This window comes from Gordionus sp. m RMFG-2023, chromosome 3 (genome assembly GCF_954871325.1).
Source record: "Gordionus sp. m RMFG-2023 chromosome 3, tfGorSpeb1-WG-v2, whole genome shotgun sequence".
Classification (NCBI taxonomy): Eukaryota; Metazoa; Nematomorpha; class Gordioida; order Chordodea; family Parachordodidae; genus Gordionus; species Gordionus sp. m RMFG-2023.
This window is the reverse complement of record NC_088777.1, coordinates 27,927,584-27,945,763: the sequence shown is the minus strand read 5'-3', so window position 1 is coordinate 27,945,763 and position 18,180 is coordinate 27,927,584. Positions and strand designations below refer to the sequence as shown.

At 26.8% G+C, this 18,180-nt stretch overlaps 2 protein-coding genes across 2 annotated transcripts; both read left to right on the top strand.

Annotated features, from left to right (window-relative positions):
* Positions 1 to 185: 185 nt before the first annotated feature.
* Positions 186 to 16,458, top strand: LOC135926849 (uncharacterized). Its single transcript, XM_065462780.1, has 4 exons — positions 186 to 456; positions 13,106 to 13,194; positions 13,412 to 13,564; positions 15,148 to 16,458. Exons 1-4 carry the CDS (start codon positions 186 to 188, stop codon positions 16,456 to 16,458), a joined length of 1,824 nt encoding a protein of 607 aa, XP_065318852.1.
* Positions 16,459 to 16,512: 54 nt separating this feature from the next.
* LOC135926848 (uncharacterized) lies at positions 16,513 to 18,133 on the top strand. The gene is made up of 3 exons (XM_065462779.1): positions 16,513 to 16,875; positions 16,983 to 17,754; positions 17,904 to 18,133. Exons 1-3 carry the CDS (start codon positions 16,513 to 16,515, stop codon positions 18,131 to 18,133), a joined length of 1,365 nt encoding a protein of 454 aa, XP_065318851.1.
* The last annotated feature ends 47 nt before the right edge of the window (positions 18,134 to 18,180 follow it).

Sequence of the window (18,180 nt, the reverse complement as noted above, 5' to 3'; positions counted from 1 at the left end):
GGATACAGTGATAGGGTATCACCATATTACAATTTAATCCAAGACCGATGGCGTGACGTGCTCATCATTTATTAGGAGCTGGTCAAGGTTTCGCGATGGGAAAACTTCAATAAATTCGTACCCGCTGTCTGCGGAAATGGAGAAGAGTAGAAAATGGGAATTGGCTACTCGATTTAAGGTATGCAATGGAGTTGCCAACTAGAGGCTTATCCCAGTCCTTCTTTAGTGCCTATGAGGGAGGATCGACTAAAAGAGACTTCCATAGATCAATTGCCTGCAGAGGCAAGGGGTCAGGATGTGACAGGCGAGAGGATATGAACGCACTAAAGGAAAGTAGGGAGGGCGACCTTATGCCAATGCCACCGGATTTGGTTGGTAAGGTAGCCTTTAACCAAGATAGGTTTCTGAATTTAAGATTGAGTATATCTTCTGTGAGACGTTTCTCATGCGCAGCGAGTTTGACATCATATTAAAAGATTCGCGACGATCGGAGTGTATATAAAATTCTCGGAATTAGAAGATAGTTCTTCAATAGGAAGAAAGCTTGGAGGCGGGATAGTGTATCGCGCATGAGGGATATCTCGTGAAATATCGACAAGGAACTTGATAAAGGACTATTCTTTATCTACTGGAAATACGAGATGTGTTAAAGAGTTCAATGGTGTATGATTAAACATAAGATCGCGATTAAGATCAGTGATCCCTAGGGAACAATATTCGCTCTATCTTAATTGCAGTCCCAAACTGCTCTCGCTGGATTTTATTATCTTGATTGCCTTCATCACTTCATCCGGTCGGCCGCCTAGTTTACCATCTACGATATACCAATTATGAAGATTTAGCTAGCATTGGCCATGCCTCGCATCAAGCTATTAATGTCCAGATAAAACAAAAAGGAGCCTTGAGGGTCACCTTGTTGTATCTCATCTTTAGAAGGAATCAGTTTATCTCCAGAAGGGGCTAAGGACTAGCATAACATTCGAAGATAAATTGTGAGCATTCTGGAGAGGGTGAGGATAGGATTTAGAAACGCTCTAGACCCTAGAGTTAAATGCGTTCGAAAAATCTATTTTAACTAAGATATCGTCGCTGGGGTCTGTTTGTAAATACATCCATGCAAAGGGATAACTCACATCCACCTTTTACGTTGACGCCTAATTGATTCAGACACAGGTGATTGAATATTGTGAACAATATTCTGCTTACTACTAGCTTGGCGGTTAATCGGCGCCAAGTAGTTTCAATATCGATTATGTATGGATGCCAGTCCTGCTTTTTATTGTTTATTATAATGAAATCTTATTGGAGTAAAAAACTCTGCCTGCTCTTCTAAATAAATTAATTTTAAATCGCGTTTGAAGGAGAAAATAGCCTTTTTAACGCCGCTTCTGGTATAAGTGGCTAATTAGAGGAGCTCCGGGGTAAGACGATGTTTCATCTTTAAGATCATGTGAGTAAAAGTTGTTTGATCGTAGGGAGCCATCTTATTGTCGGAAGTTGCCAGGCATATGGCGGATTTAACATTTAGGTTGTCCAGTTTTTTAGAAATTAGCCTGGCCTTGGTGAGTAGGTCATTTTTGTGATTTTTATTTATCTGTATCATCACTCTTAAAGGATGTTGAAATATGATAAATGGGTAAAGAGTCGATAGTTACATCCTTAATTTGCTGTGTTAGAGATTTTTTGCTGGCAGGATCTGGAAATTGTAAAGTAGTAAGTGCAAATAACAGGGTGTCTAGCGTTTTTCAAAAGAATAATTATTTATCAAGGAAGTCAAGTTTTTTGACAGTCTCGCAACCTGAAACTTACTTACTAGGTATTCGTGAAATGACAAATGGTTATGGTGTCATTAATAATATTTCTACATCTATGGAGTCGGATGGATCAAACCAGTGGCGTCGCTAGGAAAGGGCGCGCAGGCTCGAGCCCCCTGAAAAGTTTGAATAGCCCCCTGAAGCAAAAAAAAATATCCCCTTGAGCTAAAAATAAATGTTTTTAATTGCCCTCTGAATAATTTCTTTTATAATTCTATTGAGTAATATATAAATTTAATTTTATTAAAAAATTAATAACACTATCTTAATTTTTATATACTATTTTAATTATTAGATTAGATTATTACATATAAATTATACTATGTCAGCTTGCAATCAAATTCTATGTTAAAAATATAACAATATCACTCACTAAATATTAATTTAGCATTAATAGTTGAAGCATAATTATATAACCCTAATTAAATAAATATAATCATTTATTAATTGATTCATAATTTAATATTTTAGCCGAGTTCAAAATCACTAATCAACTATATTATTGATTTTTAAAATTAATTATCATGTCTCTTCCTAAAATTATTTTCAAGGTTCAAATCCAAATTAGTATAAGAGATTTATTTATAAAAAGTAAGTAGACATATAGTTTATAATCCTCTATTATATAAATTTTTTTATAAAATATAAGGTAAAATGCCACTTTTACAGATGTATCTGACAGTTATATAATATATTACAGTTAATTTTTAAAATTTTACTAAAAAATGCTTTTGATAATAAATATAAGTAACAATTTGCTTACAAATATTTAACGCCATCTATTTATTTACAATATAATTAAAATTAAGCGTATTATTATTCATCCCACAATGGATGTAATAAATTAGATATCTTTTCTTCTCTTTTTTACTGTTTTTAGTTTTTTTCTTCTTCGGAATATAGATTTGAGTTAAATTTTTAATACGAATATATTTTTAATATTATTACAAACTACTATTATCTTAAGATATAATATACCAACTAGATATGGTGCGACAATAATATATAAAATCTTAATTGCTTTCATGATATCACTCTGGTTCTTATTTTGTAGTTATAAAATGTTCCATTTCTAATATGGTATTTTTGCCGTGTAAATAACTCAAGGCTTCAATATATTTGCATATTTTCTTCTAAAGATTTTTAGTGCTTTTGTTTATCAATTTATACATAATAAATTCTGATATGGGTTACCATCGTGAGTGTCATGGTTAGGACTGCAAATTAACCAGCATCTATTATTTGTGTGGCTATGTAATTTAAGATTATTACTACAGCTGCTGAGAGCATATGATCGCATATTTTAGATAAGTGATAATGGTCAAATGTGTAGTCGTTTATATATCATTAAAAATGGAAGATAATCTTTTAACAATTTAATATCATACAATAATTTTCTCGATTACTTATCTAGCTCCATCATGTCATCTAAGAGGAAGCTTTAACCACCATATAGTTTTATGATTTGGATTGGTCGTTTATATTCTCTTCTTCAAGAATTGTTGATTTGATAAGGTCTATAAATTTTTTCTTATTAGTCCATTCTATAAAACATTGTCTAAAATGGTAATAGAGAGTTATATTAGTTTCATGACCTTTTGTCAATGTAAGTTGCTAATATTATATATTATTATGTAGTTTTCAAAAACGATTATCAATTGAGGCATATATATATATGAATTTTAACCTTTTTTATCATTTATAATTCATTAGGCGCAATTTTTTTTTATATCAACAATCGAAAATATTTTATACTGAAATAAATAGATTTTGTATTTAAAAATATTATTTTTAGAAATGTCTTGTATTATTTTAATGATTTATATGCTAGTTTATTTTGTATGCAAAATATAATAAATGACATTCAGAATAAATATTTAGAGTTAGTAAATTAAAAAAAAATATAATATATTAATATAAAACCCGGCCGAAGGCCAGGCAAAAGCGGGCCGAAGTCCCACAAATTGGGTATGGGGGACTTCGCCCCCCATAAAATTTTTTTAGTTGAGCCCCCTGAGATTGTAAAGGCTAGCGAAGCCCCTGGGTCAAACGTGGAAACATTTACGCCAATGGATTTATGGACTATTGGGCTAGTAAGCAATCCAAGGAGGTGTAAATGGTGACTATGGGTTGTTTAGTTGTGAGGGAAAAATCAGAAAAAGCATTAAGTGTCCTAGGAATGGCTGGTGATAAGATGGGTTGCATAGATTGAGGACATTTGATTTTTTGGTTTCGATGAGATGGCAATAGCGCCAATTTGGTTACTTTAATAAGTTTATTACACAGTGGGCAGTTATATTTTGTAGGTGCTTTACTGAGATCTGGTAGGCTCGTGAATTGGAAATTTTCACCAGATTGAGGGTGAAGTTGAATATCATTATTATTAAAATTCACAATTGTGTTTATGGATAGTATGTATTGCTCTGTAAATTAAAATTCATATTAGTAGAATGTGATGAAATTTATGTTGTTGAAAGTGACGATCAATCATATAGTACATTTACCAATAAATTTAAAACCCTCTATTTGGAATAATTCTATCAATAGTTATTATAATGCGAATCCCAATATCAAATAAGCACAATTTTGGTATTCTATTCTTAAATGAGTTTATTATATGAGATCATGATATGAAAATTTTAATGAAAAGATGGTTTCTTAATGGGGTAATTGATCTATATCATTAATAGCAGCATTATTGTATGGTGGGATGTGTGATGGAGAGGGATGAATACTGATGGTGAGTAGAAATCAGAGTATGTATATTGTATAACACCTAGATGCAATAGAGCAGTATAATATGCAAGGAGGGCAAAGGCTCCTATTTAACATTCGAGTTTGTGATCAATTTGGGTGATTGTGTAATTTAGAATCTTAAATTAATTTTATTGAAATGATTTATAAGAATATGATAATAAATTAGAGTGAATATAATGTTATTTTAAGTGGTTTTTAACTGATTGATATATACAGCTTAATTATTTATTAGCTTTTAAAAAAAACATGGATAACTAAATTGCTTTGAGATTAGATATAACATAAGTTTTTAATCGGTATGACAAAATACTGCATTGCTAAGATGCATTGCTAAAAAGCAATTAATCATAATCAATTAATTATATTCAATAAAATTTTATTATATAATCTTGTTTTAAAAATAATTTGCAGAACATTTTTTTTAATATTCATAAATTAGAGATTAAATATTAAATATAATAATTTTATTTTTATTAATGGAAAAAAAAATATTTTTTCTAGCTTATTACAATTCAAATTTTATTTTTCAATTAAAATTTAACAATTATATCCATATGAGGGCATTAAATGCATAAATATGAAAATGGAAACCAAAATGATTACTGGTTTTTTCATATTTGGGTGTCAATACATGTGAAAAACCTAAAAATTAAAAAAAAAGGTTTCTTTGATATTTAATTCATGAGTAGGTTTAGAATCGTAAAATAATAGAAAACTTGTAAGGCACATATGGCATTATTAATCAAAATCTCATCATTTTTGTTTTATATGCATATATTTACGTGTTAAGCATTATTCTAAAAATATTTTGAAAATATTATGATTTGCAGCGAGCTCAAAACCGACCACTTAATAAATATTCGATTGATCCATAAAGAATTTTCCATGGATACGCCATGCAGTATTTAGTCATTGTATCGGTTTCAAATCGGTTATCGGTCAATTCACGATTATTTAAAAATATTTTTTGGGATAATACTTTACACGTATTTAAGATATATAAAACAAAACGAACATTTTTTAATTGATATTACTAGCAAATTTGATCAATCGAATATTTAATAAGTGGTAGGTAGGTTTAAGCTCAGCATTAGGTCAAATCATAATATTTTCAATATATTTTTTTAGGATAATGCTTTATAAACCAAAAATAAAGAATTTATCATGGAAAACGCCAGCAATGTAGTAAGTATTTCGGTTTCATCGGTGGTTTTGATATCGGCATTCGGTCAAATCATAATATTTTCAAAATATTATTTAGGAACGCTTAACACGTAAATATATGATGAGATTTTGATTAGTTTTCTATTATTTTATGATTCTAAACCTACTCATAAATTAAATATCAAAGAAACCTATCTTTTTTTTTAATTTTTAGATTTTCCACATGTATTTTGCACCCAAATATAAAAAAATCGCCAACCAATAATCATTCTGGTTTCCTAAGATGATATTTTCATATTTATACATTTAACGCCCTTTTATGGATGTTATTTGTTATACTTTATAAATGAAAAATAAAATTTGAGTTGTAATAAGCTAGTAAATATATATTTTTCCAATATTATTAAGTAAAAATAGAATTGTAAATTATTTGATATATAATCTACATTTTTATATAAAAAATTGATTTAAAAAAAATTTCTGAAAATTTAAAAAAAAAATGATTATATAATAAAAATATGATTAATTATCATTAATTGTTTTTTAGTAGAGTTGTTAACGCTCCTTTTTAAAAGTAGCAAGCTCCCGCTCTTACCTTCTCAAAAGGAGCTAGCTCCCGCTCCCGCTACTACATTTTAGGAGCTAGCTCCCGCTCCAAGTAATGGAGTGCCACTCCATAACCGCTCCTTTGATTTTCATTTTTTTTAGAAGATATACAAAACAAAATTATATTTTTTTTTTATCAAAAAGCTTTATTTATATTAAATGATCTATCAAAATATTTTTAACCTTTTATTAGCTTTTAAAAGTAATATATTTTCTAAATTAGAATCTAACAAACATCCACACCTCTCCCCTAAGACCTGTTTTGCAATACTGAATAGGCACTCCACAGGAGCACTAGAGGGAATCGGGGTAATATATTTTATAAAGATATTTTTTAATTCAGGGAATTTATCAAAAATAGTAATTTTGGTATTTTAAAAAATATTTGTCCAATATATTATCTTCCTGATGATCAATTTCATGGAATCCAAAAAAATCATCCAAATCAATTTATATTTAAAAGAAAGATTTTTTACTTTTAGATACTTTTTTAGATTAACGCTGCTCACTTTTGAAAATTAAATAGTTTAATTTAAATACAAAAGACATTTTGCCCTTAAATTTGTTTGATCATTTGAATCAACATATTTTAGAAGTTTAAAATATTTTTTGTATGATGGAAATGGAAATTCGATTTCTTCATCTATGATCTCTTAATCCATAATATCTAAAACTATTTTTTATTATATATCTATAAAATAAATATTAATATGACTTACAAGATTTTCCAAAAAATTTTCAATATAAAAAGGAAAACTTGATGTTTAATATTTAAAATTATTAGATGAAAAACGAATATAAAACTCGGCTAAACATTTAATAATGGATAAATTTAAATTAAATAAAATTTCATTTTTATTGAATTTTAATTAATAAATAAAATATTATTAATATTTAAAAAATAATTTAATTTATACATTAAATTTAAAGGAGCGGTGGAGCGGCCCTCCTCCACTCCAGCCCTAAAAGGAGCTAGCTCCCGCTCCCCATTTTTAAAAAGGGGCGCTCCAGGTGTTTTTGAAAAAATGTAGCAGCGCTCCAGGAGCCCCGCTCCTTAACAACTCTGCTTTTTAGCAATGCAGTTTAGCAATGCAATTTAGCAATGCAGTATTTAGTCATAACCCGTTTTTAATTATTGAAGATAATTTCTATTGAATATTCCTTGTTAATAAAACATAAGACTTGTTATTTATGATATAAATGGGATATAAAATAAGAGGAAATATTTAATATATTTTAAAAAGTCATAATTAATTTTTATTTTTAAAAAATTCCAGGATAAACAATTACAATAAGATAAATTTTGATTATAAAGTAACAAAAGTGATAAAAAAAACTCTAATCTCACATGCATTATTTATGATAAATATAACAAAGCATATACTATTAATTATCTATAAACTTTTTTGTTGATGAAGAAAATTTGAATTGCTCAAAATATATTACATGACTTAATTACTGCTTTTAAAGTTTAAATAATTACCCTTTTTCAAGAAATTATCTTATAGCTAGAAATGTCTGAGAGTATATTAAGTATACTCTAAATGTATAAAAATAAAAAACCTATCAAAAGAAAAACTTGAAAACCAAAAAGTTTTTATTCGATTCAAATCAATTTCTAGACATTTCATTTTTTAAAATATATATATATTTTACTATCCCCTAACAGGCCACATGTATTTTAACAAAATATATATATTGGTGGCGTCGCTAGGGGGGGCGCAGGGGCTCGAGCCCCCTGGAAAATTAGAAAGAAGCAAAAAAATATTTTTTTAATGGACATAACCCCTTGAACTAAAAATAAATTTTTTTTGATTGCCCCCTGAAAGATTTCTTTTATAATTCTATTAAGTAAAATATAGATTTAATTTTATTTTTTTTAAATTAATAAGACTATCTAAATATTTATTAAATGAATACTATTTTAAATATTAGATTAAATTAATTAATACATATTAATTATATTTTCACTATGTCAGCGAGCAATCAAATTTTGTGTTAAAAATAGAATATCAATATCAGTCACGAAATATTAATTTAGCATTAAGAGTTGAAGCTTAATTGACTATTATTATTATTTAAATTATTTTATAACCCTTTTTAAATAAATATAATTTATTAATTAAAAAATAAAAAATTTAATATTGTAACTAGCAGAGTTCAAATTCACAAATCAACTGTATATTTATTTTTAAATTTTATTATCATACCTATTAATGCCGTTGTGACCGCTTTTTACGAATATTAGAATTATGATCCCTCAAATTTATGAATAATAGAATAACTAGAGACTGGTTTTTTTTAAACTTTATTTGCATAAAACAATTCACAAAAACAAGAAAATGAATTTTATAATTAAAAAAAAATAATAAAAAAATAATCCTTTCACGATTTTAGCTTCCCTTTTATAGGGAAGTTAATAAAATCCCTATCTAAAAATATATTCAATTTTACAATAATAATAAATTCTATTCCCAAATAAAGTAATCATGACATCTCAAATTATTAACACAAAAAAAAATGTTTATATAAACATATTTTCAAGGTCCAAATAGGTATAATAAAAAGTAAGTAAGTGGACATATAGTTTATAATCCACTATTATATACAGTTGTTTATAAAATATTAGATAAAATGCCACTTTTATTGACGTATTTGACAGTAATAATATATTACAGCTAATATTATAATAAATATTACAATGAATGCTTTTGATAAAAAATATAGTAACAATTTGCTTTCAAGTATTTAACGCCATCTATTTAGTTATAAATAATTTTAAATATTTTATTATTCATCCTACAATAGATGTAATAAATTTGATATCTTTTTTTTTCTACGTTAGGAAAGCTATTTTTTTTTAAAAAACAGTTTTGAGTTAAATTTTTAATACAAGTATATTTTTGATATTTTTACAAACTACTATTATTTTAATATATAATATACTAACTAAAGATGGTGGGACAATATATAAAATCTTAGTTGTTTCATCATATCGTTCTGGTCCTTATTTTATAGTTCCAAAATGTTTCCTTTCTAATATGAGATCCTTGCCGTTTAAATAACTCAGGCTTCAATATATTTGCACAATTATTTCTTCCAAAGATTTTTAGTGTTTTTATTTTATCAATTTATCCAACATAATAAATTCTGATACTAGTTTACATCGTGAGTGTCATGTCTATTACTGCAAATTAACCAGAATCTATTATTTGTGTTGCAATGTAATTTAAGATTATTACTACAACGGCTGAGAGCATATGATCGCATATTTTAGATAAACAATCATGGTCAACTGTGTAGTCGTTTATATATTATATATCATTTAAAATGGATGAAAATCTTAGAAATTTAATATCTCACAATAATTTTCTCGATTACTTATCTAGCTACCATAAGCTCTAACCACTTAATAGTTTTATGATTTGGATTGGTCGTTTATACTCTCTTCTTCAAGAATTGTTGATTTGGTTTAGGCCTATAAATTTTTCCAATTCTATAAATGTGTAAAATGGTAACAGAGAGTTATATTAGTTTGATAACATTTTGTCAATGTAAGTTGCTAAGAATTATATTATTGCATTATGTGGTTTTTAAAAACTATTATCAATTGAGGCATATGTATGAATTAATTAATCTTTTTTATCACTTGTAATTCTTTTGACGCAAATTTTTTTTATATCAGCAATCGAAAATATTTTATACTGTAATAATTCGATTTTGTATAAAAAAAATTTATTTTTAGAAATGTCTTGTGTTTTATTTTAATTATTTATATGCCAGTTTATTTTGTATGCATAATATAATAAATGAGAAAATTAAAATTCAGAATAATTGTTCAGAGTTAACAAATTTAAAAAAAGTATAATATATTAATATAAAACCCGGCTGAAGGCCGTGCAAAAGTAGGCCGAAAGCCCGCAAATTGGGGGTATGGGGGGCGAAGTCCCCAATAATTTTTTTTTTAGTTGAGCCCCCTGAGATTGTAAATGCTAGCGACGCAACTGATATATATATATATAACATACTAAATATATAGATATAAATCTATCACTAATATTATATAGAGAGACAAAATACTATATATGTGTACATCTTTTTATCTTTATTATGTTTCAGGTTTGTTGTATTAGGAAAATTATCTAAATTTAAATTAACTTTGAAATTGTAACTTTTAAAATTGTATAAATTATCACATTAAAGATAAAAAGTGAAAATAATAAGGAATTAACGATGAGCGAGGTGCGAGTCAGTAAAAATATATTTTATTAACTAATTTCTTTTTCTTTTCTTATACATTTTTATAAGTCCAAATTAGAATACAAACGAAAAACAAAAAAGTAAAAATATTATAAAATATAAAAAGTAAGGTTACGCCGAAAGTTATAAAAATAAGGTTACGCAATAAAGTTATAAAATAATAAAAATTAGATTACAAAAAATAATAATTAGATTAAGAAATTAGAATAACGCAACAAAAGGTTATAAAATTTGAACATTAACTTAAAAGTATATTGTGATTATGACTTTAGGTTGTTAAAGTTTAATTTGTTTTTATAGATATATATAGTCGTGTTTTTTGTTAATTATTAGAGTTAGTTGTAATATTATGTAATAAAATAAATATTGAATAAAATACGTTACTCGTTTTCAAGTTGTAAATTTATCGAAACAAATGTCTTAAAATATATACAAATTCACTTAAATAATAATTGCCTTCCGTATAATTTATTATGGTGGCAGAGGTAAAAGTAGTATGATGAATAAAAAATTAATTATTATATAATTTTTCTAAAAAAATAAATAAATAAAAATTTAGGTATCAATGGTTGATGGAATTGATACAAGTGGAAACTCATGGACAAAATATTATGGAAATGGATTCTTAAAGATCATATTTAATAAATTCTAAAACACGTAAGAGATATAAAATAAATATGACGTATAAATATAAAAACTTAAAAAAGTAAATTAAAATAAAATTAATCAATATGGACTATCCAAAATATGATAATGATGTAAATAAATATATAAATGAATTGGATAAATTTTTTTTAAAATATAAGATTGTAAATAGTGCTAAGGTATTGCTTCAAAATCTTCCAGAAGGTCTATATTTGGAGATGGACGTATTAATGGAAGCAATAAGGTTACCAACAGGGAGAGATGCAACTTTTGAGAAAACTATGACAATATTAAAATATTTATCTGGCTATCAGGCAGAAAAGGAGATAAAAGAAACACCTAAATTACATCATAATTATTTAAATAATAAAGTGCAAACCAAAAGTTATAGGAATCTATATATATAATCCTCAAAAAATGTCAATCAAATTTAGCCAATAGTTTTCTTTTAAATATTATTTGTCCAATCAAAATGATTATAGCAGTCACAGTCACAACTGTGACATTATATAGTCAATTATTTTACCTGATAATAGTCAATTATAATTTTGTTAATATATTATGTAATATTCAACTTCTTTATTAATTATTGGACGTATATCCTACTTAAATAGGGAGTGATTCTTAATAATATTTAATTAATATTAACAAATTCGGAAGTATTTAAGTTATGTTAAATTGTAGTTTTAATCTCCATGATATTTAGCGCCATCTATAATATTATATTTTATTTTAAATAGCATTATATTTCTAAGTTGAAATGTAAATATTTTGTTTTAATTGATGTCAAATATATTGTTCTTTCTATATATCTATAATTTATCTATCTATCTATCATAGCAGTTTTAAGCCAATTAAGATCAAATTAGCAAAATGGATTTAATCTCCTAAAAATCATGGAAAGCATTTCAGAAGTATTTTGAGGCAATAGGCAGGAAGGAACATTAGTATGAAAAAAATGTTTGCAGATAATCCTACAAGAGCTAAGGAATTCAAATCTATAATATATATATTCAATAAAAATCATCATAGCTTAAACATATCAAACACGCATTCATAAACCAAATCGAACCGCCATTTTCAAAAAAAGAATTTCAATACAAAAAACAATTACAAAACATATAATAATATAATAATTACAATAATTGATATTTTTTTTAACAGACACAACATCGAGCAAAACCATCAGTAAATAATTATATTTTTTAACAGACACCACATCGAGCAAAACCATATACTTTCAATTTACACATCTTAATCTTGAAGATACTGAAAAATTACATAAACTTACGTTTGCTCTGAGCATTTTATTTTATATTTGAAAATTCATTTATCTATTCTATTTTACCCACGTTAAGTGGCAGATTTAGGGAAGTTAAAATTTTTATAAATACTATTTTTTAGATTCCTGCACAAAAAACAAACTTACATAATAAATACATATAATATTAGATAAGTTTTTTAAGGTTATCTCATAGGCAATGTAAGTTAAAATTTTTATAAATATTATTTTTTTAGATTCCTGCACAAAAAACAAAAATACATAATAAATACATATAATATTAAATAAGTTTTTTAAGGTTATAGGCAATGTAAGTTAAAATTTTTATAAATACTATTTTTTTAGATTCCTGTACAAAAAACAAACTTACATAATAAATACATATATTAAATAAGTTTTTTAAGGTTATTTCATAGGCAATGTAATTTAAATTTTTTATAAATACTATTTTTTTAGATTCCTGCACAAAATACAAACTTACATAATAAATCATATAATATTAAATAAGTTTTTTAAGGTTATCCATAGGCAATGTAAGTTAAAATTTTTATAAATACTATTTTATTATTTTTTTTAGATTCCTACACAAGATATATTCAACAAAACCAAACAATGGAACGTTTCATACTACCAAAATCTAAAGAAGGCATTATTGCTTCAATAAGAGTAAATTTTATATTTTTAAGATGTGATTCCGAAATACATATTTATTAGGTGAGGGGCTATTCTAATATTTTCCATTATTTTTTATAAATATGTTTATGAAGTATATATTTAGTAATTTTATTTTATGTCCACAATAATAAATATTTTAAACTAAACTTATTTTTATAAAATTGAGTAATTCTTATATTTTTAAATTTTAATAATAAATCAACATAAGGAGAAAGCTAGAAAGAGACAGGCACTTTGTCGTATCAAGAAAAGGAACGAGCAAAGTCTTATTCCTACAACATCCAACCATCTTGAAGATACTGGAAATAAACAATTTGCTTCAACATCCAATCATCTTGAAGATACTGAAAATCAAGAACAAGTTGAACATTACTGTGGGCCATTAAAATCTATTTTATTATTTTTTTTAGATTCCTACACAAGATACCTTTGGTGCAATATCTAAGTATAATTTTTTCAGTGATCCTATATCAATAAAAACAAATCAAGTTAAAAATTTTAATTTATGACAATAAATAAATTTATTTAAATTAGATTCCACGGATCATATTGCCGAAATGTGCCATTCAACGGACTCTTAATCTACCCAAATCAATAAAAACAAACGAAGTTAAAAAATTTAATTTATGTTATCAAATAGATTTTTTTAAAATTAGATTCCACGATATATATTACCGAAATGTACCATACAGCAGAATCTTAATCTACCAAAATCAATCAAAATAAACCAAGTTAAAAATTTTAATTTATGTTAACAAATAAATTTATTTAAATTAGATTCTACGAATCATATTACCGAAATGTACCATTCAACAGAATCTTAATCTACCCAAATCAATAGAAACAAACGAAGTTAAAAATTTTAATTTATGTTAACAAATAAATTTTTTTAAATTAGACACTACCAAAATCTACTATTCACCAAAATCTTAATTTACCCAAATCAATAAAAACAAACCAAGTTAAAAATTTTAATTTATGTATAACAAATATTTTAATAAATATAAATTTCTGAATCACATCTCATAAGATAGATAAGAAAATTTTTAATTTATCCATCATCAGGGGTTATTCAAAATTTATTATTTATTTATGAAGTATATGGTTATTAATTTTAATTTATGTCCACAATAAAAAATATATTTCATCAACTAATAAAAAAGAAAATTCTTATTTCACTATCATCTTGACGGGCAAAATATAAGATAAAATAAGTATGTGCTACATAATCGTAATTACCCATGGAATATTTTAGAAAAAATTATTATAAGCCTGGCATATGTTTACATCAGAGCCGGTGTATTGATTGTGAAATCAATACCCATTGTAACTTCAATACCGTATTGATATCATTATAGATTCAATACCGTAGTGATATATTGCTATTGTAGAATCAATACCGTATAGATTTTTAAGATGTTTGCATCGCTTCAAATATATTGGCGACCATTAAAATTATAAAATATTTATTTATTATATATTTTTTCATCGCTTTATAAATATTGGCGGCCATTTTCGATTTGTAAAAATTTTATTTAAAATAGATTTAATAGTTTTAAATATATTAAAATGATAAATATGATTTTCTATTCTTTTATATAATTTATCAGGGAATTTATTTATTTTACAATTCTTGATATCCTATATATTTTATATTTGTTTACTCATTATTTGTAATTTGTGAAGTGCTATATAATTGTTAAAGTTTTATAAATGATATTATGAATTCAAATAAATTAAATGGACTTTATTGATTGAGTTTATAAAATTTTGTGATTCATATATAAATGTCGAATCAAAGATTTATAAAATCAATAACGTATTGATTTTTGATGGTATTGATTTTACAATTACACCGGGTCTGCATGTCTCTGAATAATCACAAAAATATTAAATTATATGTATAATTTTTAGCAGGCCTCAAATTTAATTTATTTATTTTAGATAAATATTTCTGCACAACAATCAGTACAAGAACATTATTGTGGATTACTCAACACTAAGTGCGATTATTGCGATTCTCTAAATTTTTTATTGGAAAAACCCACAGATGGCAAATTTAAGAATTGCTGTCATAAGGGTAAAGTTAAGATACCATCAATCCGATATATTCCTTTTTTACAAGACCTTTTATCTAATCCTAACAATGAATTTCATTCAAACTTTATGAAATATATAAAATCTTATAATAGTTCACTTGCGTTCGCATCCATGGGAGCACAGATTTCTAATAGTTTAAACCCAGGCCCATATTGTTTTAGAGTTCATGGGCAAATTTATCACCGAACATCTCATTTATATCCTTCATCTAGGATGCCTCCTAAATTTGCACAACTATATGTCCTTGAGACCACCCAGGCTGTTAATGGCAGGTTACACATGAAAAAAAATTCTGGTTGCAATGAGGATCTCTTAAAAAGATTAGATATTTTAATAAGACAGAATAACCCATTTTCTATTAGTTTTAAAACCTTGGGAGAAATTGAGAAAGAAGAAAAAAATAGGGCTATTCAAGAAAATCGTCCAGTTCAAAAAATCAATATGATTTTTCGTGCAGATCGCTCAAGTGACAAGCGAAGATATAACATTCCTAATATAGATGAAGTAGCTATGATTTTTACAAATGATGATGGTGAACCCCCATTTAAACGGGATATCAAGGTCTATCCTCGAGTTGATGGTAGTGATCTGATAAATATAAATATATTAAGCCCTAATCTTGATCCAATGGTATATCCTCTATTATTTCCTTTTGGTGACCCTGGTTGGAAACCAGATTTAAAGGGTGAAGATACAGGGCGTACAAGGGCAAATATCTCACTACTACAGTTTAAAATATTTAGATTAGCAATTCGTGAAAATGAATTCAACCCAATCCTTTTTGCTGGGAAATTATCACAACAATATATTGTTGATTCTTATTTACAGGTCGAGGCGAATAATTTAAATTTTATTAGACAAAATCAGCCAAAATTACGAGTAGATGAATATTCTGGATTAATGGACTGCTTGGAAACAAAGTCAAACAATATAATTCCCGGCAAAGCAGTAATATTACCATCATCTTTTCAAGGTTCTCAAAGAAATATGCGAGAACGCTATCACGATGCAATGGCTATTGTGCTCAAATTTGGCAAACCTGATTTGTTTATTACTTTTACATGCAATCCTAATTGGCGTGAAATTAAGGAAAATCTATTTCCCGGGCAAAGTCCTACAGATGGACCAGATTTAATAGCCCGTGTTTTTAAATAGAAATTAAATGAATTATTGTTCGATATAAATAAAATAAATTTATTTGGTAAATCTATGGCTTTTATATATACAATCGAGTTCCAAAAAAGAGGTTTGCCTCATGCCCATATACTTATTATTTTAAACGATGATAGCAAAATTGAAACATCTCAAGCTATAGATAAATTTGTTTGTGCCGAAATGCCAGATAAAATTCTCGATCCTAAACTTTTTCAGATTGTTACCCATTTTATGATACATGGTCCTTGCGAGATATTTAACCCCAAATCGCCTTGCATGGAAAATGGCATATGTACCAAAAAACTTCCGAAGGATTTTCAAATGGAAACAAGACCAAATATTGATGGGTATCCATATTATAAAAGGCGAGATAATGGTATTACAATTCTTTCCGGTAAACCTACGGATAATAGTTATGTTATTCCATATAATCGATATCTAATGTTAAAATTCAATGCTCATATTAACGTGGAAATTTGTACATCTATTAATCGGTAAAATATATCTTTAAGTATATTTATAAGGGCTATGACTGTACTAATGTTGACATTAATGTTGCTTCAAATATAAATATTCATGACGAAATTAAATCACATTTAAATGCGCGATATGTGATTGCATGTGAATCAATGTGGAGATTATTAGAAAATAATATGCATGACCGCTCGCACGCTGTTATTCGCTTAGGAATTCATTTACCTTTACAACAGCCAGTATATTTCACTGCTGGACATGAAAGATATGCTTTATTGAGATCAGAAAATAAACATACTACTTTAACGGCATGGTTTGAGTTAAATAAGACAGATCTAAATGCTAGACAATATCTTTATGGGGAAATACCTTATCATTATGTGTTTAAAAATTACCATTGGAAACTAAGAAAAAAACGATTAAATGTGATTTCGAGAATGTATTCCGTTCATCCTAATTCTGGTGAACGATTCTTCCTTCGATTATTATTACTTCATGTTTGCGGGGCTACAAGTTTTGATTATTTAAAAACTATTAATGGAATTTTAATGAGTACTTTTAAAGAGGCAGCTATTAAAAGAAATTTGTTATCAGATGATAAAGAGTGGAAGTCATGCTTAGAAGAGGGATCAATATATCAAATGCCGTCACAACTTCGGAGTACTTTTGCCTTTATCTGCATTTTTTGTCAGCCTGAAAATCCTGCATATCTATGGAATAGGTTCAGATTTATGATGATTGAAGATTATTTGCGTCAATATTCAGAAGTAATTGCAATAAACATGGCTTTAATGGACATTGAAAACGTTTTTCTTGATCATGGTTTATGCTGTCAAAGTTTTGATCTTCCTTCACCTACAAAAATCCCCCCAAAACAACATTATGATGCCCATGTTGAAGCTGCCGATTCAATCAGCGTATATCTAAATTAAACCGATTACAAAAATATGCTTTTGATTTAATTATACAAGCGATTGAATTAGAAAATATTCCAGAAAGATATTTCTTCGTGGATGGCCCTGGAAGTTCAGGTAAAACGTATCTTTACAATACCTTAATGTGTTATATAAGAGCAAAAAATCAAATTGTATTGCCTTTTGCAACCACCGGCATATCCTCTATTCTTTTAAAGGGGGAAGAACCATCCATAGCGGATTTAAATTACCTGTGCCTATCTTTGAAACTTCTACATCCCATATGAATTTACATAGTTCGCTAGCTCTAGATATTAAAAATAGCAAATTGATT